The sequence below is a fragment of the Tamandua tetradactyla genome, chromosome 10, assembly GCF_023851605.1.
Source record: "Tamandua tetradactyla isolate mTamTet1 chromosome 10, mTamTet1.pri, whole genome shotgun sequence".
In the NCBI taxonomy this organism is placed as follows: Eukaryota; Metazoa; Chordata; class Mammalia; order Pilosa; family Myrmecophagidae; genus Tamandua; species Tamandua tetradactyla.
In genome coordinates this window covers 92,614,588-92,639,040 of record NC_135336.1, presented here as the reverse complement: position 1 = coordinate 92,639,040, position 24,453 = coordinate 92,614,588, and the positions used below count along the sequence as shown (strand labels likewise).

The following is a 24,453-nucleotide window of genomic DNA, read 5'->3' as shown; positions in this document are numbered from 1 at the left end:
CTCTGAAATCTATTCCATAACTAATTGTTGCAATGTGCTTTGAAAATTTATTGTTTTTTCTGCATATGTATTATTTTTCACAATTAAAAAAATGTATTAAAAAAATAAAGGTAGGTCTCTTTATTTTGATTATAGGATGAAATCACATTTAATAGCAATGCAATGGGCTCAGTATCCTATTAAATCATGTTACCTATTTCCTCGGCAATCTTTTGTCTTTGCGACTTTTCTTTCACAGAAAAAACTATGCGGCGTTTCTCGTCATCATCTTCGTCATCACTGGCATCGTTCTCATCTTCTCTAACAAGTCGGCCTTTACCAGGTTCATTATCATGAGGAGTGAAATCTCCCAATTCCCGGGCCATCTGACGCTTTTTCCTTGCAGCATGAATAAAAGCAGCATCTGGAATTTCTCCTGAAAACAAATGATAAGAATTATAAACTAAGGCAGGATAAGCAAAAGCACTGTCTTCCAGGGGTATAAAGTTTATCTTCTTGAAAATCTGAAGGGTAAAATAATCTCACCAAGATAGCCTCGTCACAGTTATGTTCTGTTAGCTGCTGGCACCCCCTTCCCAAGGGTGTCTGCCATCCAAGCAATTTAATTTTAATTCAGTTTAAATGGAAACCAAAAGTCATAGGAATATATAATGGCAACATATATATGGCAAAGAATGGGGGAAGGTGAAAACCTTCCCCAAAGCAGTTTTATCATAACATAATTGTTTCATTCCTAGAAAAATAAACAAAAATAATGAAATCATGTTACTAATCTAGAAAACAGACAGAAATAACACAAAAGTCGCTCATAATTCCATCCCCTAAAAAAAACACTGTTAGCCTTATAGCATATTTCTCTTACAAATACTGTGTTCAGTTTGTCTGCAAGCATATCAAATAAAATTCTATACCAAATTTTTCTTAATATTTAATCATACTAACCTTTCTCCATGTAGCTGTTCTAGATAAACATAATATTTAATGGCATAACAATATTCACTGAACAGATAAAGCACAATTTACTTTACAATAAAACAAACTGAACTTTTTGGCCTACAGTAAAAATTAATGACATATTACTTGTCTAATTGTTATTTTAACAGCTACATAACATACTGTCAAGTAAATGCAACTTAATTTGCTAAGCTACTCCTCTCATGCAAGTCATTCTGTCTATTGCAAGTAATGTTGCAATGAAAACATTACTTCCTTGGAATAAATTTCTAGAAATGGAATTACAAGGTCAAAGGGTAAGAACATTTTGAAATCTATTGATTATATTGCTCAACAGCTTTCCATAAGGACTTGAACCAATCAGATTGCCACAGATGAAGAATATATAAAATTTATCACAACTTAACCACCCCAGAGGAATTTTTAAATTGTATAAACCTAACAGGAGTTAAATGACATCTCCATATAATATAAATTTGGCTACTAAGCACTTATTTATTCAAAAGTTGATTAGCCAATATACAGATTTGCAAATTATTTCCCATAGAAAAGGAAAAAGAAAGGGTGGACATAAAACCAGAAGCAGTTAGTTTTGCTTCTTAGTAGAAATTCTGAAAACATTTTTACGAGAAAGGATGTTAAAGCCTCAATTTGAAATACATTAAATAAAAAAAAGACTTTAGTACCATTTACCACTGACTCAAATCCCATTTGCTTTGACCGCAAAACTCCGTGTCTATGAATAAACCTGAGAAAAGTTGGGAAACCTCGAATTCTTCCATTTTCTCTATTTACAAATGGAACAACCTGACTCCATTCAGAGATGTCATAATAAGAAACATCTCATAAGAAGAAACACCTCTTAGCGCTCCTACCCTCAACAACCATCTTTAAAGATTGCTTATTCTCAAAGGCTTATTTCATTTCTGAGAAATGCCTGTTAGGACATACCTGGACGGAGAACATTCAAAGAAGACAAAGCATTTGAAAAAGCTCCACCAGCTTTTGGCTTTTCTTCCTCCTTCTCACTTTCCATATCCATTTCATCTTCACCATGTTCACTGATGATAACTCCATCTTCTTGATTTGTATCCTTAACATGTCCTGTTTTGTCCAAAGGTTGTTCATCTAAGTTTTTTGAAAAGATTAACCGCATGATAATGAAATTTCACAACAATAAACAAAGTTAGAAGGTAAAAATAATATGGAAGGCACACAGGGTGGAATTTGAGGCCCTGCTTAATCCCATCTCCAGTCTAATCCTTTTCATCAAAATGAACTATTTCGTCCTCTAATTTCCCATAGGTAACTGCTCAAACTTCTTTTAAACACATTATTGCATTTTATATATTTTATGGTTATATGTCAGTATTACATCAAACTCTCTCTGTCAAGAACAAAGTATGTTTATGGACCAGAAAAAATAAACCTCCTGTACTGGACACTTTACAGGTATCTTCTCAGCTAATTATCACTCATCAACCAAAGGGGTGAGCCACTGGCTGACATTGTGCAACCCTGACATCGCTTTATGACTGAATTATAAGAGTTTACTTCTGACCCAGGCAGGGACCACCTGATTTTCTTCTGGGAATCTGGAATTGGGGCAGAAACAAATTAGAGACTAGATGGCACTAAGAACAGCATGTAAACTAGGGAAGTTGTGGAGGGGTCACATTCTGCCAAGCAGACAGAGAAGAGGGCTCTTCTAACTCCCAGTTACAGTCCATTCTGGAGGCTACTTGGTGCCAGGAGGCACCATTGTATCTTTATGATAAACTTTGTTTTATGTTACTTTTAAGTAAATGGTCCTATCATACCCTCCCTCCCAGGCACTGTTTCCAGAAAATTCAAGTATTTTTAACCATGAAGCACTGAACTTGGCAATGCATACAATAGGGGTGATGAACATAATGAAAGTAAAGCAAATATTTTTACTAAATATAAAAGATTAACTTTTCTTTTGTTTCTCCAGCATGCTCCCGTCCCCAAAACTGCTTCAAACATTCTCCATTCTCCTCAAACCAAAATCTCCTCTGCTAAATAAAAGTTCCAAAGATAATACCATCACTTTCCTTTATTTTTAAACTATACAAGGAGATTTAGCTTATTCTGTTTTAGGCTTTTTGATTTTTCACCTACCACCCTCTTTAGCCACACATGTCCTTCTTAAATATTCTGGGACTATGAGATTTTAACCTTCTCTCAATTGTATAGTTAGATGGAATCAAAACTATTTTCTTCCTCTCTAAGCCCAAATTAAATTGATAGGTTTTAATAGACTGAAAATAGAACTGTCAATAGTCTATCAGATCAGCTATGCTCAGGTAATGATTTCTGCAAACTTTAACGGTTTACGTTTCATTAAGTTCACAAGCATTTGCTTATTGAAAAGAACTTCTTGAATCTACTGGTCCCTCTAGCTACTGTTTTCTACTTCTTTCTCTGCCAAATTTCCCAAAGAATCTGCAAGGACTTGCTGCCTTCCACCAATTTGAATGCCCTACCCCTAGCAAACACCTTTAAACCTTCACATTCTAGGCTCACCTAGCTAAGACAGTATTCGCAGCCACAACTAACTCTATACATCATCACTGAGCAATTAAGCAAAGTCACCCCTTCTTTCAAACAGCCACAGACAGCCCTGTGGACACAGTCTGGCAAGGAGACCACTCTCTTCTGCCAGATCTTGCTCCTGAGAAAAGCCTGGCAATACTGCCAAAAGATCAGCCTCAGTCCTTACTTCTCCTAACCTTTCTTGTACTATTCATACAACCATCATCTTCTTGAAACTTTCGTCCCTTTCTTCTTTGGCCTTTCTGATTCTTTTTCGCCATTTGGTAAATCCTCTTCTCTTTTTCTATGTTCACTTATTACAATCTTTGGCTAATTTTTCCTTAATGCTGTTCTCTCATCCATTCTATTCACTTTTAATTACTACTATAAGCACCACCCCTAATTGCACATCTCTACCTGTTCACTGGCTATTTCTATTCAAATTCAAGTTTGCAAGTGAATTATTCTAATCCCAATCCCATATTATCAACAGCCCTTTCCAACCTGAAAATGTTAGAATGGCCACAGCCCAAATATCCCTTAAGAGTAAGAGAAAGACCAAAGGTGATGGTGGAGTTATACAGAGAAGGTCGAATTTAACAAATGAGTATGAGTGCTGATTCAGTACACTGATATTTCTTTTAGTCTCCAGTACCTTAGAGCAGCTAAAAATAAAAACCTAAAATTGTGGTACTGTAACCCATACGAAACTCTGAAATGTTCTACAACTAACTGTTGCACTGTATTGTGAAATTTATTGTTCTTGTACATATATTTTTCACAAAAAAAAAAGAGAGAGAGAGAAGGAAGAGTATAATAGAGAAGATAGGATTTAACAAATGAGTATAACTGCTGAATCACCATATTGATATTTCTTTTGGTCTCCAGCGTTTTGGAGCAGGTAGAAGAAAAATGAAAAATCATGGAACTGTAACCCACACCAAACTTTAAAATCTGTTGTATAACTACTTGTTAAAATGTACTTGGATATTTATTATATATATGTTATTTTTCACAATAAAACAATGTCAAAAAAGTGAACTAATTATTATAGGAATGTTACAAAACATTGATACTTCTCTTGTTTTAAGGTTAATGCATCTCTTTGCCTAATCAAGGGGAGTTGGAGGTAGGAAGAGTTCTGGATTGTGAGCTGCTTAATGCAAGAGCTACATAACACCATCATTCCAAAGATGATGATGATGACAATCTATAATACAAAGAGAGGACCTAACTTTGGGGAGGGCATGAATTGTTGGAGGTTGCTGGTGAGTAGACGACTGTCCAAATTATGTGTGGGTAGAAGGTAGGAAAAAGTCACAGAAGATGACCTCATAAACCTTGAACATACTTCAATTTCTAAACCCACAATGGTAAATGGCAACCAGGCTAACAGCCCTTTCTCAGTCCTTAAATCTCCTGACCCTTCTTATATTATTTCACAGTACAGTCAGTTCTCAAGAGATCTGGGAAAAACAACGCAGTTTCCTAGATTCCAAAATAATCAATCCTCCTAAAAAACAGTCTCTTCCACCTGCCATCTCTATTACTGTATATGATAGACAATTATTCTCTCAGTCACTCTGGCACAAAAGTTCAAATTTGACTATTTCTTTTAAATTCAGTAATTAATCAAGCTTTCCCTTGGAAAAGCTTTCCCTTTTTCTCAAATTCCAATTCTTCCCTTGGAATGTTTTCTCAAATAATCTTTTCTTTCCATTTCTTTTCCCCACACCCACAGAAAACACTACCAATTCATCCACATCTCCCCACTGAGTCAGGAAAGGCCTCAGTCTTAGTCAACTAAGACCTTTCAAAACCCACTATTAATAGATCAACTGCTTTAGGCCTCCAATCTCTCCTCATTTCAGTCCACGCTGCATGCTAATACAAAGTTAGGACTTCAAAGGGCATTTAGCATGTCACCATCTTGGCAACTCACTGACCATCTCTGAACAGAGCAACTCCAAACCCCTTACAGAATACTGAACATCCTCCACAGTCTAACTACTTCCTACACAAATCATCTGCTTTGGTCTATCAGGTGTACTTGCTCTTTTCCAAAAAGGCCTTAGTTATTTTAATCTTTGATAATACCCCATGCCTTTTCTTTTCTGTCTTTTGGAATTTTAATTATCAAAGATCCAGCTTCAGGGGTGTATGGGTAGTTCAGTAGTAGAATTCTTGCCTGCCATGTGGGACCCACACACCCTCCCCACCCTCCCCACCTCCAAAAAAAAGAGAGATCCAGCTTCAAATTCCACTCTTAAAAAAAAGCACTGCCTCTCTCTCCTTATAAAAAAAAAGTGTAGTTATCCTTTGAACCACTCATTTGACATTTTTCACAAACTGGGTCCTACTAGAATACATTTAGGTGATGTTGCCTCCAAAACTAGATTGTAAATCTGAGATATGATACCATACTTTTCTACATTAAGCCAAATTATGTGTGGGTAGAAGGTAGGAAAAAGTCACAGAAGATGAAAACCTGAGGTATAATAAATTCTATCTATAACTCCTTAAAATAAAAAGAACCCCTTGTATGAGAATAAGACAGACTGTACCATGTTATAATGGATCCACTTTCCGAAAAATAACTGGTTAAAATTTTTAAACTTATGTTTTGAGAGGACATGAGTGATATCTATGCAAGGTATCTCTCTCATACTGGAGGATCTTCACTCAAGTATAAGCTAAGTGGATATATGATTAACATTAAACTTAGGGCATTCCTAGAACTTTTCTGAGAATAAAACCAACTGAGGAAGTATCACCAAAGAAACTGAAAATTTATATATAAAATAAAGACAGGAATTTATAGTATACTCCCTCAAACAGCAAATCTTTCTCTGTTCATTAGCAGTCTGCACACTAGGAAAACTGGGGTAGGATTTAGTCATTCCAGTGGCAATAATTTTATTTTTCAAAAACACATTTACAATGCAACTGTGTTAGTATTAAATAACAAAACGGTATCGCTATTCAAGTTGGACCCTTGACAACTACAATTAGACTCGTCTAAATGGAGTCACAATATATAGAAAATCCATTCAACCACTGTGAGAATGAGTTTTTCATTTTGGCATTTCAAAGAAATTCTATTTAGTACTTACTATCAGCTGATGAGTTGAGTTCTGTCTTAATCTTCGATTTTTCAAGATCTTCTTTATATTCTTTCTTAAGTAACTTTACTATCTTTTTGCTATAACTTGATTTCTTCACTTTGAAAACTTCTTCATTTTCTTAAAAAAGAAATTAAACCAAGTCTGTAGTAACCATTTTCAGAAAATATTGCCCTTCTAACTTCCACATGATCTTATGTACTATATACCAAATTCCTCCAAGTATATACTCTTAACACCAATTCCATTACCTAAATCAAAGTTACTCCAGATCTGTCTAAACTCTCAAAATCTAAAGTCAACTTCATAAATTAGAGTAATGAAAAGTTGAGAACCTTTTAAAGAACAACACATGTAATATACCAAAATTTTCCTGTTTCTTAATTATCCTCCTGAAATTATCCATTTTAGGGAAAAAGATTATTTAAAATGTTTCTTAAAAAGCAATCACCAAATTATTAAGGAATCTGAAACAAAATATCAAAATCAAAACCTGATGGTTAACAGAGCTAACCTGTTAGGAATTCTACATCCATCACAAACATATATAATTATTTTAAGACTAAGCTGAGAGTAAATCCCTTTTTAAAGTAATATTGGGTGATGTATCAATTCTGACCTCTTTGATTTGAAAATTTATAAGTCAATACAAACCAATTACCAAACTGTCTGCATCATCAAAAATAAAAATCGAGCTGTACACTTCTCAAACAAAGTAAAAACAAATAACAGGCTACAGGCAAATTGCCTACCTTACCGGAAACATAAGAATATCTATCAAGACACAGTGAGATTTCTATCATAATTTCTTTTCTCCTTACACTGGTTATTAACTGGTTATATAAACATATATATATAAATGGACGGGAAGTTAAAAAATGTAATGCCTTTTCCCACCAGAAATCCACCCACTGCAGTCTGGTCTCCGGCACTGGATAAACCACTTTGCGTTATTAATCATACCTTCTCTTTCCCTCGTTTTAACAGGCAATTTCCAACCTACTGGCCCAAGGTCACTCAGCACCAAGGCTGCTACTCCTAGCTTCGGTTTTTTAACTAGTAATCCTCTCTTCAGTCAGCCCAACCTTCCTGGCAAAGAATGCCTGGACAGGGCACCCAAGGGGGCTGGGCACAATGACCTACAGAAGGCTCAAAGAGGTGCCAAGAGCCGTGAGAGGACCCAGGCGGGAAAGGGGCAAGACAACGAAGACTGGATTTCCACTTTCAAAGAACTCAGAATGACTGAATCGAGCTCTGGTCTGGCCCCGCGGAATAGAAAATGCATAGGATGGTGAGCAGCAGGCGGTTGCTACGAATAGGCTAGTGGCAACGCGGGAACGCGTCCCCTGCCCAAGCAGAAGTCCGGAGGCCGGGAAAGATGCGCAGCTGGCCCGGGGGGAAGAGGCTCCGTTCGGGGTGCGAGGGCTGGGGGCGTGGGTGCGGGGACTGAGGTTCAAGGGAAGACAGAGGACTGGAGAATGATGCGGCGGCCCGGGAAGCCCGAAGCGCGACACCAAGGCTGCGCTGGCGGTTACCTTCCTCCTCGTCCTGGAAGCTGAGCAGGCTGGCCCGCGGCACCTCTTTGTTCTCGCGCGGCCTCTTGCGCGGCTTCAGCCCGTTGCCCGGCTCCACGCCGCCCGGGAAGCCGCCTCCAGCCTCAAACCCGAGGCCCGGGATCAGCGCAGAAGGCGGTGGCGGCCCCGGGCCCAGCAGCGACTCCCCCACGGGGGCCCTATCGCCACCGCCGGGGCCCGGCTCTTCGCCGGTGCCGGGAGGCGGCAGCAGCGGCGGCGGCGGGTTCTGTTCCTCATCGCGCTCCCGCTCCTCCTCCTCCGAGTCGTTCCGCTTGCGCACGTTCACCCGCCGGGCCTTTCGGAACATACCGGAGGTCCGTACCGCGGTCTGCACACCGCTCCCACTCTGCAGCCAAGACAGCCCCGACAGCCCCAGCAGCGCCGAGCTCTTGCGACGACGCACGCGCCCTCCCGGCGGCTCCAGCCGGGTCGCGTCTTCCCTCGCGCTACCGCGCTAGCCAGGATTTGGGGTGGGCCCCGCGCCTCTCGCGAGAACCACGGCTCCTGCGCCGTTCTCTGTCGGCTTGGAGGTCTATTCGCAGGGAATTCAGTCCGATTGGTCACAGAGGGGATCATAGAGACGAAAGGAAAGAGCGGCTCTGTAGTCTCTCAGCCGGCGTAGCTGCGGGGAGTCTTCCGTATTTACGTATGCGGTCACGTGAGGAAACGTCCCGCCAAGCGCTGGGAGGAGGCAAATAAAGGAGGGTCCAAAAGGAGAAGCCGAGTTTGTTGAGAGGCAAAGTGGCGTACAGGGGATGGGGTGTTCTCGAATCTGCGAATTGAGGTGTGACCGTTGTTATTATTGGTGATTATTAGTAACTCTACTGAATAATACTTGGCTGTTTTCAGCCATATGGCTCTAAACCACTTTTCACAGACATGAATTTCATTTATGGTAAAATGTAATTTTGGTGTATTTTTTTTCCTCTATTAGAACGAAAGCAGAAGTGGTGCGTCTGAAAGAATACCAAGTTTGCTAGCAGTTATGAGACTGAATACTTACTGAAGCATAGCTATTTGGAGAAAAAAGATGGAAGAAAAATAGACTTGGGGGTGGGGTGGTTGCGACATGCTGCGCGCTTGCGTCACAAAGGTGCAGTCTTAACGGGGAAGCCGTCATTAACGAGGTAGTTGCCTCTGACCTTGAGCTCACAGTTTTCGCCATTGCATCACCACGCACAGAGCCTTTTCTTTCGCGCTGGCGCGAGTGTATGTGGCTATGTTTTCATGATTTAAGTCAGGAACTACAAAGGGCATTCAGTGAATGAAGCCCACCCATGTTTAGAAGCCTTCCAGTTCACCTCTTCAGAGGTAACAGTTTCTCTTGATCCTCCAGAGATGTTGTACAAATATGAAAGTAAATATGTATACTTTTCACGACTCCCGTTTTTTACATAGATGATGTGTAGACAGAGCGTTTTTAGTTTAGTATACGTTGGAGATTGGCTCATATCTGTACATAACGCACCCTCATTCTCTTTTACCCACGGGCCCCCCCTACCCCCACCCCCACCCCGCACAGTGATCCATTGTGGAAATGTAATATGTTGAACCAGTTTCATAAAAATTGGCATTTAGATTATTTCCAGTCTTGCTTTAATAATTACTGCTTCAGTAAAAAAATTTTGAAGTGTCATGAACTAGAATTGGGAAAACTAGGTCCAAAGGTACCTTTTTGTGATTTTGCTAGTTTTAAATAGTTCTTTATAGAAATTGTGCCAATTTGTACTCCTACCAGCAAAATATGAGTGCCTGTTTGTTCACACGGTCTCGTCGAAATTTCACTGAGATTTAAGCTCTAAACCGATGCAAAAGATCTCAAGCACACCAGGAATTTTTATTGTATGCACATCTGCCTCTTTTTTCTGGTTTTCCTTGATTCGATTTGATCTTCGCCCACCCAAAACCCAGTTTTGGAAACTGAAAAGGCTATCTAAGCTGAGTATCCTGTGTAACATTTTTTTCCCAGTTGATAGGGAAAGTTAATATCTGGCTTCCATTCTACACACATTACTTTTATTTCTTATATTCTGCCTATTCAGCATTGCTTTAAGTTCTGAATCCAACAGAATGTTTCTTTGGTGAAATGGAGCAACACAGCAGGCTCCACAGCAGGTTCAAATTGTGCCTGGTCAGCCTTCAGACATCTGAGCTGAGAAACAGATTTGCAATAAAATGATTAGGCTAGAGATAGCAAAGATAAGGCAAAATATATTATAAAAATAAAATCTTCCACTCTAAAGGGCAGAGGATTAATGATTGGATATGAAATCTAGTTACAGGGGGAAATACGTGTTATTTTAAAGAGAGTAAAAATATTAAAAAAGAATAAGTATATTTATAACTTTGCGTAACTACCTGTTCAGATAATTGAAGAACAGTATTAATCACTTAAAAGTTATTTTACTCCCCAACCAAACCAAAGATCTGTTTAGCGAAGGTTACAGACCTTGTGGAAATTAAATTCCTAAACTGAATAGCTACTACTTTCGCTGACAGTATATTATGAGAAACTAATTATTTGATAAAGTGCTTCTGTGCTTTGAGTAGTAAACAAATGTTTGTTAAATATAGTACATCATCGCCAACTAATACTGGTATGTCTTTAATATTATAAGATGACAAAGACTGCCTTTGTAGAAATATTGCACCAATAAGTTAGTTTGAATCAATAAGTTCGGTTCTTTTTAAAAAGTCATTTTTTTCAAGCAGTAGTTTTGATTAGTTTTTCCTCCAAATCATGACTTCATATGGATCAATTGACCCAGAAATTCAGACAAAATAGGCAGATCAGTTTTGCTTGCTGACTCAGTCTTGCACTCTGCAGTTTGAAACAGTGGTTACCAAATGCAGATCTATAAACCTGTAAAAAGATTTTCCTAGCCAGCTGCCAAATTAAGCAGAGTAAGGACAGTCATTCATATAGAGTAGCTAGATGTCCTTTCTTGGAAAAAGTAGTCCTTTATTCAGAGATTTTCTTTCTCTTTAGAAGTTAAGATGCTAAAATCTCTTTTATTCTATGAAATAATAGTAGTATATTGTAGTACATTTGTTTTAATACTATTATATGACAAACTAAAAAATAATGAAAGCTTTGGAGTCCCCTCACATTTTTTATTTTATTTGGTAGGGGAACTCTAAATCTTCTCTAGGAATCCGTGATATGAGAATTTTTCTTTTCTTTCTAAAACTTTAACTCTGGACATCTCAATTGTTCTGTTCTGGAAAAAACTGAATAAATTGTTTCATTAAATTTCTTTAGACTTCGCCTTGCTGAAAGCTGTTCTACATTAACTTAAAATAGAATGTAAGCTTCGTGAGGGAAGGAATTTTTATGTTTTGTTTAGTGCTCTTTTCACAGTACGTAGAAGAGTACTTTGCACACAAAAGATAATATTTGTTACTAAATTGTATTAGACATTATCTGTACTGTTTTTAACTAGTGATAAACATTTTACCCTAAGCTACTTTAAATGAACATTTTCTACAACTTGGATCCCCTTGTTCTTAAAACATGATCTAAATATTTTAGTTGTAAATTACTGATGTAGATTAATTCTTAAAGTTGTAATAGACACCTTTTGGTGTATTTGTCCAGCCTAAAATTCACCCCCTCTGCCTTTGGGCACTGCCTGGCATCTGGAAGAAGGAAATCCACCCTCTGGTAGCCTGGTTACATTGAACCAGTTGGGCCAATGGGTGATCCAAGGTGGGCCAGTCAAGGTCTCCCAAGTTTTTATATTGAGACTGAGGCAATAAAGAGTCCCTGCTTATATATGGAATTGCAATGAGCTAAAGTGCTGTAGGAAAGCCATAAATTACCCTGCCAATTCAGGAGCTGAGAAATTGGTGTGTGAAGCAGGAGAAAGAAATGGAGCAGCTGTGTCAGAATGCAGACAAGGACAGAACAAATGCCAAGCTGGATTCTGATACCAGGTCCTCATTTACTATTCTTATTGAGGCAGGACTGCATTCCTATATGTAGGTTCCCTTGGATACCCCTGGAATCCTTGTAATAAATTTTCTTTCTTTTTTTTTTTTTTTTTTTGTTGATGATAATGTTTTTGTTTTTTTTTTTTTAGTGCTTGCTCAAGTTTGTTTCCATTACCTAGAACAAAGGAACTCTAGAAAGAATTCTAACTAATCCAAGAATTATTTTAATTCTTTAGTAATAGTAATTCTATTGGTACAAATTATACAATATTTTTTTAAATTTTTAAAGTTTTCCAGTTGAATAATAATTCTTCTGCTTATCTTTGGTTCAGGGAAGAGTTCTATTTGTTTCTTTTTACTAATATCCACACAGATATCCTCACTGGCATTTAAGCAGTATGTAAAAGCAAGGAAAACCCCTTTTACAGTTGACTTATTGTAGAGACAGTTGTCTCCATTCAGTTCATGTAAATGGTCCTAGTTGAAAATATTAGAAAATTAGTCAATTCTTTTTCTTAAGCATCAATGAATTTTAACAATTGATTCTAATTTAGCAAGATCATCTTTTCTGTCAAACCATTATCATTGATGGAATCCAGGTTTAAAAAAATTCAAGGTTTTTAAAAAATTAATTTTTTTTACTATATTAGTAACCCCCAGTGGAGAGTCACTCATTCATAAATGTATTGGCACTTCAGTTATAATGGCCATTCATTCATTTTCTGTAATGACAATTTCTCCAACAAAAAGGAAGTTAGTGAATTTTCTACCTGTTAGCCAACTAGAGAATGTCATAATAAAAGTAAATACCATTTTATGGATGTTGCCTAGTTCATCCTAGTTCCTTGCATGGAAATACTGAGTTATTTAGTAGTTTTGACAATATATCTCCTGTTTAGACCAGGTAAAGCTTAATTCTTTTATCATTTGTTTTGGTTTGCTAAAGCTGATGAAATGCAATATACCAGAAATGGCTTAGCTTTTTCAATGGGGATCTATTAACTTAGAATTTACAGTTCTTAGGCGGTGAAAATGTCTGACTCAAGGCATCAACAGGATGATACTTCCTCTCCAAAGAAAAGCAGCTAGTGATCTGGGACACCTCTGTCACATGGGAAGAAACATGGTGACATCTGGTGACCCTTCTCTCCCAGGTTTCATTGCTTTCAGCTTCTCACCTTCTCTCTGTTTCTCTTTCTTATCTTCTGTCTCCTAACTTCTCTGGGAGTTTTTATTTCTTTTATCCTCTTAAAAAGGACTCTAGTAAGAGGATTAAGATCCATCTTTGAATGAGGTAGTTCACATCTCAATTGAAATAACCTAATCAAAATGTCCCACCCACAATGAATCTACACCCATAGGAAGGAATTAAAAGAGGATGTTCTCTTCTGGGGTACATAACAGCTTCAAATCATCCCATCATTCATTCTTTCAACAAAATATATGGTGTTTCTAAATCTTCAGTCAGGTGCTGGAGACAATAAACAAGCAAATAGACAAAAATTAATTACTGATTGCAATTATTTTGAAGCGAATTAAGAGCCACAGATAAAAAATGATAGACATTTCTATTTGAGTTAATTTTTTTCCTTTGAACGAATGGCCATTTGTGTATCTCAATCGTAGAAAACATGTAACGATTTATGGAATTGAGGCTCACAGTTTCCTTTAAGATTATTGCAATTAACAGGTCTGGCATATCTCCTTTGGTAAACTTCTTTTAGGACATTTCATGTAAAACAAGGAGTATTTGAAATCATTTTCTTCCAGTTCGATTTCTTACATCTGCTTGTGTTATGCAAAATAATACAATTCAGAACCATGGTACCAATATGGTATTTATATCGCATTCACAATGGACACTTTATGTATATACCTAAGAACAACGTGGCCAATGAAAAATAGCAATGAATCCTTTCTGGAAGAACCTATCACTTCTGTCAGTTCATTATCATTCATACATTATTGTCTGTCCCTCTTGGAAAAATATGAGAAGCAGATACATTATTAAAGGCAACAGAATTATAAACATCTCCTTTGGGTATAAAAGAAGAATTAATATTTTTTGTGTATTATTTAGTTTTACTAGAGGGCAACAAAGGAATAAACAAAAGCTAAGATTAAGCACATCCTTGAATCCATAAAGAACTCTCAGTGGAGTTTAAAAAGTAACCACTTTATAACCACGAAAGTTCTCCCTACACATTTTAGAGCTTTAGAAAATATAGAACAATACAAAGAAGGAAATAAAACCACCTATAATCTTACTAAACTAGTAATTTTGAGTGTCTTTCCTTCCAGAATTGCTTTAGGAACATTTCATCCATTCTTAGTGGCTTCAACATTCAAGAGAATGATCCCTTAGAGTCTTAGTTCTTTTACTTTCTCACTTTTAAAAATCGTCTTCACCATTCCATCACAGCCATGTAGCATAATGGCTGCACCTTGGACCTCCTCCACATTACTGGGAGATACTGGAAATCATCTCCAGTAAACTGCATCACTCCTTCCTTTCAGTCTGCTTCCTTTACCTCCAGTCTAATGAACCCATCACATTTCACTGTCCTCCCACTTCTCCTGCCTTTGTTTCTGTCCTTATCCAGGTTTGATTTCATGGGCCAAGATTATACTCACTTTCTTGCAACACCTTCAACTGCCTGGCCCCCGCTTCCTTTATTGTACTCATCTAGCAAAACCCTAGCCATGGCTGAGCCAGACTATGGTTTTCTCTGTATCTGTCCATAATTAGCTAAATTGCTCAGTTTGGTTTTAAATTCAAAACTAAGATTTAAAATGGACACAATACTACCAGCATTATTTTTCCTTCATGGTGAAATATTTTAATATGCCTCTCTGAATCTGACAGATCATGTAGCAAAGAACTATGTAAAGTTACATGGGATTTTAGTAATCAGCAAGTTTAAAGATAGATAGATAGGTTGATAGATAGATAGATAAATAGCCAAGAGAGAATTTTGTACTCTCCAAACAGAGATTATTTAATAATCCGTTTCTCTGTAAAATATTTCTAAATATCAACCATTAACCTGGCTATAATAAAAAGAAAACTGAATAAATTCTCTAAAATAAACACGTTTACAGGCACATTCCCCAACCAGAGAAAAAGTTCAATGACAAACCAAATTCAAGTTGAGCAACCCTTCCTAATTTGAAAAAAATTAAGCCTTAACTACTTGGGAATTAATGACCAGTCATTTAAATAATTTCTCAGTCAGAGGGTATGAAATGTGATATTAAAAATTATTTAAAAGCCCTATAAATTAATTAAAATGTTATTTCCTATAAAATATATGGCATATAACTAAAGTGTTGGTACTCAGAAAAATGTATAGCTTTAAAATACCTATAATATATATAATTACAAAACTTATACCAAAAAGTAAGGTATTCAATTCCAAAATTGGAAAAAACAACTCGCAGAATGTGGGAAGGTGGAATATTCAAAGATAAAACTGAAATTGGAGTGCTTCCGGTCACGCTGTCATCGCCGCTTTCTTCGTTAAGCTGTTTTCATTTGAGGAATACATTTGGATGCCCTACTCTATCTTCATCATTCCTCAAGAAGCTTGAGAGGGAACAAGATGTAGTGGATAACCCTGGACTTTGAGAACAGTTGGCAGGGATTTGAATCTTAATTCTTTGAACAAACACCTGAGTTTCTTCTCCAGGACAGCTACTAGGGGAGTAGAAACGATACAGAAAGCGCCCAAAGCCACAACAGAGATAAAAAAGACAGCGTACCCCATCCTGGAACGGCTGGCTGGCTGAGAGAAGCAGCTCGGGTGAGACCACCGAGGCACGCAGGCCTCACCGGGCGGGGTGGCAAGCGGCCGGAGTTACTCCCTTCCCCCTTCCCGGGCCAGCTGGGAGAATTGGAGAGGCGGTCCCCTGAAACCAAGGCGGCTGGCGCCCACACCACGCACAGCCCCCCGGACCAACTGAGAGAATTCTATCGGAAATCCCCAGGCCGCGGAGAACGGTGACAGGTGGGGGAGGCCCCTTCCAGACCCGTGACTCCCGGGGAACGTGCACTCTCTCGGGCGGGCTGCTGCCGCTGGCGCCCTCCTGTCACGCTTGTCGCCCAGGGCCGACTAGGAAATTCGGACAGGCTCTTTCCCGGGCTGCGGCGACCAGCAACCCTCCCTGCGTTCGGACCCCGGGCCGGCTCAAGCCGCTTCGGCTAGCGAACCCCCCCCGGACGGCGAGAGTTTTCCAAAGTTTAAGGTCCCACAGCACCTTTTACTGGTGGGACCCGCAGACAAACGTGTGCCACGAGCGCCACCTACTGGGCAGGATAAGAAAAACAGAACCCAGAGATTTCACAGGAAAATCTTCCAAACTTTTGGATCCAATACCCAGGGAAATCTGTCTAAATGCGCAGACGCCAACAGAAGATAACGGATCACGCTCAAATAATTGAAAATATGGCCCAGTCAAAGGAACAAACCAATAGTTCAAATGAGATACAGGAGCTGAGACAACTAATGCTGAATATGTGAACAGAAATGGAAAACCTCTTCAAAAACGAAATCGATAAATTGAGGGATGACATGAAGAAGACATGGGCTGAGCATAAAGAAGAAATAGAAAAACTGAAAAAACAAATCACAGAACTTATGGAAGTGAAGGACAAAGTAGAAAAGATAGAAAAAACAATGGATACCTACAATGATAGATTCAAAGAGACAGAAGATAGAATTAGTGATTTGGAGGATGGAACATCTGAATTCCAAAAACAAACAGAAACTATCGGGAAAAGAATGGAAAAATTTGAACAGGGTATCAGGGAACTCAAGGACAATATGAACCGCACAAATATACGTGTTGTGGGTGTCCCAGAAGGAGAAGAGAAGGGAAAAGGAGGAGAAAAACTAATGGAAGAAATTTTCATTGAAAATTTTCCAACTCTTATGAAAGACCTAAAATTACAGATCCAAGAAGTGCAGCGCACCCCAAAGAGATTAGACCCAAATAGGCGTTCTCCAAGACACTTACTAGTTAGACTGTCAGAGGTCAAAGAGAAAGAGAGGATCTTGAAAGCAGCAAGAGAAAAACAATCCATCACATACAAGGGAAACCCAATAAGACTATGTGTAGATTTCTCAGCAGAAACCATGGAGGCTAGAAGACAGTGGGATGATATATTTAAATTACTAAAAGAGAAAAACTGCCAACCAAGACTCCTATATCCAGCAAAATTGTCCTTCAAAAATGAGGGAGAAATTAAAACATTCTCAGACAAAAAGTCACTGAGAGCATTTCTGACCAAGAGACCAGCTCTGCAAGAAATACTAAAGGGAGCACTAGAGTCAGAACCGAAAAGACAGAAGACAGAGCTATGGAGAAGAGTGTAGAAAGAAGGAAAGTCAGATATGATATATATAATACAAAAGGCAAAATGGCAGAGGAAAATATTATCCAAACAGTAATAACACTAAATGTTAATGGACTGAATTCCCCAATCAAAAGACATAGATTGGCAGAATGGATTAAAAAACAGGTTCCTTCTATATGCTGTCTACAGGAAACACATCTTAGACCCAAAGATAAACATAGGTTGAAAGTGAAAGGTTGGGAAAAGATATTTCATGCAAATAACAACCAGAAAATAGCAGGAGTGGCTATACTAATATCCAACAAGTTAGACTTCAAATGTAAAACAGTTAAAAGAGACAAAGAAGGACGCTATATACTAATAAAAGGAACAATTAAACAAGAAGACATAACAATCATAAATATTTACGCACCGAACCAGAATGCCCCAAAATACGTGAGGAATACACTGCAAACACTGAAAAGGGAAATAGACACAAATACCATAATAGTTGGAGACTTCAATTCCCCACTCTCATCAATGGACAGAACATCTAGACAGAGGATCAATAAAGAAATAGAGAATCTGAATATTACTATAAAGGAGCTAGACTTAACAGACATTTATAGGACATTACATCCCACAACAGCAGGATACACCTTTTTCTCAAGTGCTCATGGATCATTCTCAAAGATAGACCATATGCTGGGTCACAAAGCAAGTCTTAAAAAATTTAAAAAGATTGAAATCATACACAACACTTTCTCGGATCATAAAGGAATGAAGTTGGAAATCAATAATAGGCGGAATGCCAGAAAATTCACAAATACGTGGAGGCTCAACAACACACTCTTAAACAACGAGTGGGTCAAAGAAGAAATTGCAAGAGAAATTAGTAAATACCTCGAGGCAAATGAAAATGAAAACACAACATATCAAAACTTATGTGATGCAGCAAAGGCAGTGCTAAGAGGGAAATTTATTGCCCTAAATGCCTATATCAGAAAAGAAGAAAAGGCAAAAATGCAGGAATTAACTGTTCAATTGGAAGAACTGGAGAAAGAACAGCAAACTAATCCCAAAGCAAGCAAAAGGAAAGAAATAACAAAGATCAGAGCAGAAATAAATGAAATTGAAAATATGAAAACAGTAGAGAAAATCAATAAGACCAGAAGTTGGTTCTATGAGAAAATCAATAAGATTGATGGGCCCCTATCAAGATTGACAAAAAGAAGAAGAGAGAGGATGCAAATAAATAAGATCAGAAATGGAAGAGGAGACATAACTACTGACCTCACAGAAATAAAGGAGGTAATAACAGGATACTATGAACAACTTTACGCTAATAAATACAACAATTTAGATGAAATGGACGGGTTCCTGGAAAGACATGAACAACCAACTTCGACTCAAGAAGAAATAGATGACCTCAACAAACCAATCACAAGTAAAGAAATTGAATTAGTCATTCAAAAGCTTCCTAAAAAGAAAAGTCCAGGACCAGATGGCTTCACATGTGAATTCTACCAAACGTTCCAGAAAGAATTAGTACCAATTCTCCTCAAACTCTTCAAAAAATTCGAAGTGGAGGGAAAACTGCCTAATTCATTCTATGAAGCCAACATCATCCTCATACCAAAACCAGGCAAAGATATTACAAAAAAAGAAAACTACAGACCAATCTCTCTAATGAATACAGATGCAAAAATCCTCAATAAAATTCTAGCAAATCATATCCAACAACACATTAAAAGAATTATACATCATGACCAAGTAGGATTCATCCCAGGTATGCAAGGATGGTTCAACATAAGAAAATCAATTAATGTAATACACCATATCAACAAATCAAAGCAGAAAAATCACATGATCATCTCAATTGATGCAGAGAAGGCATTCGACAAGATTCAACATCCTTTCCTGTTGAAAACACTTCAAAAGATAGGAATACAAGGGAACTTCCTTAAAATGATAGAGGGAATATATGAAAAACCCACAGCTAATATCATCCTCAATGGGAAAAAATTGAAAACTTTCCCCCTAAGATCAGGAACAAGACAAGGATATCCACTATCACCACTATTATTCAACATTGTGTTGGAGGTTCTAGCCAGAGCAATTAGACAAGAAAAAGAAATACAAGGCATCAAAATTGGAAAGGAAGAAGTAAAACTATCACTGTTTGCAGACGATATGATACTATACGTCGAAAACCTGGAAAAATCCACAACAAAACTACTAGAGCTAATAAATGAGTACAGCAAAGTAGCAGGTTACAAGATCAACATTCAAAAATCTGTAGCATTTCTATACACTAGTAATGAACAAGCTGAGGGGGAAATCAAGAAATGAATCCCATTTACAATTGCAACTAAAAGAATAAAATACCTAGGAATAAATTTAACTAAAGAGACAAAAAACCTATATAAAGAAAACTACAAAAAACTGCTAAAAGAAATCACAGAAGACCTAAATAGATGGAAGGGCATACCGTGTTCATGGATTGGAAGACTAAATATAGTTAAGATGTCAATCCTACCTAAATTGATTTACAGATTCAATGCAATACCAATCAAAATCCCAACAACGTATTTTTCAGAAATAGAAAAACTAATAAGCAAATTTATCTGGAAGGGCAGGGTGCCCCGAATTGCTTAAAGCATCTTGAGGAAAAAAAACGAAGCTGGAGGTCTCGCGCTGCCTGACTTTAAGGCATATTATGAAGCCACAGTGGTCAAAACAGCATGGTATTGGCATAAAGATAGATATATCGACCAATGGAATCGAATAGAGTGCTCAGATATAGACCCTCTCATCTATGGACATTTGATCTTTGATAAGGCAGTCAAGCCAACTCACCTGGGACAGAGCAGTCTCTTCAATAAATGGTGCCTAGAGAACTGGATATCCATATGCAAAAGAATGAAAGAAGACCCATCTCTCACACCCTATACAAAAGTTAACTCAAAATGGATCAAAGATCTAAACATTAGGTCTAAGACCATAAAACAGTTAGAGGAAAATGTTGGGAGATATCTTATGGATCTTACAACTGGAGGCAGTTTTATGGACCTTAAACCTAAAGCAAGAGCACTGAAGAAGGAAATAAATAAATGGGAACTCCTCAAAATTAAACACTTTTGTGCATCAAAGAACTTCATCAAGAAAGTAGAAAGACAGCCTTCACAATGGGAGACAATATTTGGAAATGATATATCAGATAAAGGTCTAGTATCCAGAATTTATAAAGAGATTGTTCATCTCAACAACAAAAAGACAGTCAACCCAATTACAAAATGGGAAAAAGACTTGAACAGACACCTATCAGAAGAGGAAATACAAATGGCCAAAAGGCACATGAAGAGATGCTCAATGTCCCTGGCCATTAGAGAAATGCAAATCAAAACCACAATGAGATATCATCTCACACCCACCAGAATGGCCATTATCAACAAAACAGAAAATGACAAGTGCTGGAGAGGATGCAGAGAAAGAGGCACACTTATCCACTGTTGGTGGGAATGTCAAATGGTGCAACCACTGTGGAAGGCAGTTTGGCGGTTCCTCAAAAAGCTGAATATAGAATTGCCATACGACCCAGCAATACCATTGCTGGGAATATACTCAAAGGACTTAAGGGCAAAGACACAAACGGACATTTGCACACCAATGTTTATAGCAGCGTTATTTACAATTGCAAAGAGATGGAAACAGCCGAAATCTCCATCAACAGAAGAGTGGCTAAACAAACTGTGGTATATACATACGATGGAATACTATGCAGCTCTAAGACAGGATAAACTTATGAAGCATGTAATAACATGGATGGACCTAGAGAACATTATGCTGAGTGAGTCTAGCCAAAAACTAAAGGACAAATACTGTATGGTCCCACTGATGTGAACAGACATTCGAGAATAAATTTGGAATATGTCATTTGTAACAGAGTCCAGCAGGAGGTAGAAACAGGGTAAGATAATGGGCAATTGGAGTTGAAGGGATACAGACGGTGTAACAGGACTAGATACAAAAACTCAAAAATGGACAGCACAATAATACCTAATTGTAAAGTAATCATGTTAAAACACTGAATGAAGCTGCATCTGAGCTATAGGTTTTTGTTTTGTTTTGTTTTGATTTTACTATTATTACTTTTATTTTTTTCTCTATATTAACATTCTATATCTTTTTCGGTTATGTTGCTAGTTCTTCTAAACCGATGCAAATGTACTAAGAAATGATGATCATGCATCTATATGAGGATGTTAAGAATTACTGATTGCATATGTAGAATGGTATGATTTCTAAATGTTGGGTTAATTTCTTTTTTTCCGTTAATTAAAAAAAAAAAAGAAAGAAGGGGTAATTGGAGCTGAAGGGATACAGACTGTACAACGGGACTGGATATAAAAACTCAGAAATGGACAGCACAATACTACCCAATTGTAATGCAATTGTGTTAAAACACTGAATGAAGCTGCATGTGAGGTATAGGTTTTTTTGTTTTTTTGTTTTTTTTCTTTCTATTAAATTCTGTTGTCTTTTTATTTCTTTTTCTAAATCGATGCAAATGTACTAAGAAATGATGAATATGCAACTATGTGATGTTATTAAGAATTCCTGATTGTACATGTAGATTGGAATGATTTCTAATTGTTTTGTTAATTCTTTTTTTAATTAATAAAAAAAAAGAAAAAAAACTGAAATTAATAAGTTGGAAAATAAATTAAAAAGTATGAATTACAAAGAAAAATCCAAGCCTGATAAATAAACATACATGCACTTCCACAACTTTAGGTACAACCAGAGATAAGGAAGAGGACAAATTAATTATGAGAGAATGTTTTGTACAAGCCAATAACAATATATTTGTAAACCAATTTTTTGTTGTTGTTGTTTTTGCATGGGCAGGCACCAGGAATCGAACCTGAGTCTCTGGCATGGCAGGAAAAAACTCTGCCTTCTGAGCCACCATGGCCCACCCCCAACAGCAATATATTTAAAATTCTACAGGAAATATATTTTCTAGCAAGATAAAAATTACCCAAAACTGATTTAAGAGCCTAATCATTCTTAACAAACCAATAAGTGAAGCAGACACAGGTAAGTTGTTTTTTTTTTTTTTTAAGAGGTAAGTAGTCTTTGGGTTCAAGAGGTAGTTACAGCCATATATTTTTATCAATTCCTTCTCCCATTACCCCAGTAATCTATGGTAAAGGATTTTAAATGTATACGTGGGGGCTCAGTGGCAGAGTTCTTGCCTGCTGTGCCAGAGACCTGGGTTCGATTCCTGATGCCTATCCATGTTAAAAAAAAAAAACAAACTATATATGTGTAGCAAGGAAGAGAACACAAGAGAACAAATCTGCACTTGAGAGATTTCAACAAATTTATCCAGTATTCTTAATGTTTCCTTGATAATTTTACTTTCCCATACATTAAGATAATTATATCTTCCTCTCTTCTCAGAACCTTTCATGCTATTCCCAATTAATATTGGGAAGATTGAACCATCAGAAGGACCAAATCTATAAATCTACATCTTCTTTGCTTCACTTGTAAATAAAAAGTGACTATCCTATCCAAAAAGAATTCCATCAGTTTTTACACTATATTCTGTTCTCTTCAATCTTTACTCTTTTAGCCATCCCCTCTCTTTTCTGCCTCATCAGTTTCTCCCTTTTGGCTCTGTCATTCCCATCCATCAACACACACACACACACACACACACACACACACACACACACACACACACACACCTACTCGATTTTCATCCTACAGCCTCCCTTGATACCTCTCTCCAGCCACATCCTTTTCTCCAGTCTTCTTCACAGCCAGGCTTCTCCAATGTTTGTTTCCACTAACTGCCAGTACTACTTCATCTCCTACTCCTCTAATGACTTCAATCTGATTTCTGTCCTCCACAACTTTACCGATACTCCTCTTGTCAAGCTCACCAATGACTTTACCTCTTGCAAGTCCAAACGACACTTCTCTTTCTTCCTCTAATTTGACCTGTCAGCATCTTTCAACCCAAGTGACCCCTCTCATCCTTGAACCTCTTCTCTCAGTGGTGTGCTGGAGCTAGTTATTTCGAGCTCACAGCACAACTCTTATCAACTTTAACTTGGGTGATGTCACACTAATAGCTTGAAATTGGCCATGGTAAGAGTATTTATATCATGGAAATCAGCAAACACTATACGTAAGATCTTGTTTTCCTGGCAAGCTTGTTACTGAAAATTTTCCAGCACACTACTGCTTCCAAAACACCACAAGCTCGTCTTTCCTTCCTCACTAACTCTGTCAGCCTTTTAATGGACCTCTAAATGACTTCTAAGTGTTGAAGTACTTCAGCCTTTAATCCTGGACCCTCTTTTTCACTCTCCCATTAGGTGCTCTAATTGTGTCCTGACTTTAAATCCGCTCAATAAGGATGACCTTAGGCCTGTGACCAATATGCATGAAGTAGTAGGTAGATTGGTCAAGTCCAATTAAGTGGCAAGTAAGTCATCTCTTTTGAGAAATTACTCCTGGCTTGCCCTGAGCCCCTGATAGAAAGTAAATGCCTAACCATGAGACACCAAGTTACCATGTGGGGAATTAGCTGCCTCAAATGAACTCAGGTTATCTGAGCCATCAAAATTAAAAGTTGGGCATGTGTCAACCTATGAATGACTGGAAGTAGTGTATGAATGATTGGATGTTAGCAGATTGCTGTTACCCATCCTATTATGAATTGATTAAGGGGGAAAAATCAATCCAAGTTCACAGATGGTTCCACATGATGTGCTAACACTGTCTTGAAGTGGACTGCTGTAGCATTGCAACTCCAGTCAGGAGAAGCCCTGGAGGGAGTGGTGAAGGGAAATCCTCCCAGTAGATAGAACTTCAAGCAGTTCATCTGGTTGTCTGCTTTGCCTGGAAAGAGGCAGCTAGAAGTACAGATGCATAACTGATTGATAAGTAGTAACTGATG

General features: G+C 37.8%; 1 protein-coding gene and 1 long non-coding RNA gene across 5 annotated transcripts in view; one reads left to right on the top strand and one right to left on the bottom strand.

Moving 5' to 3' along the window:
* The window catches only part of PAXBP1 (PAX3 and PAX7 binding protein 1), a 34,859-nt gene extending 26,046 nt beyond the window's left edge, over positions 1-8,813 (bottom strand). For 2 of the 4 annotated variants that reach the window (XR_013158667.1, XM_077118842.1), the window contains exons 1-4: positions 8,168-8,810; positions 6,624-6,752; positions 1,906-2,082; positions 194-415 (exon numbers count right to left, since the gene is read on the bottom strand). Coding sequence is in view for 3 of the 4 variants with exons in the window: in XM_077118842.1 (XP_076974957.1) it covers positions 194-415; positions 1,906-2,082; positions 6,624-6,752; positions 8,168-8,513 (874 nt within the window). In the remaining variant the exon portion in view is untranslated. Of the gene's footprint in view, positions 1-193; positions 416-1,905; positions 2,083-6,623; positions 6,753-7,595; positions 8,126-8,167 lie in introns of those variants that run through there. The other 2 variants (XM_077118841.1, XM_077118843.1) reach the window with 2 other exon arrangements.
* The window catches only part of LOC143648609 (uncharacterized), a 42,399-nt gene continuing 26,576 nt past the window's right edge, over positions 8,631-24,453 (top strand). Inside the window, exon 1 of the long non-coding RNA XR_013158668.1 lies at positions 8,631-8,990. This is a non-coding gene — a long non-coding RNA (uncharacterized LOC143648609). The remainder of the gene's footprint in view (positions 8,991-24,453) is intronic.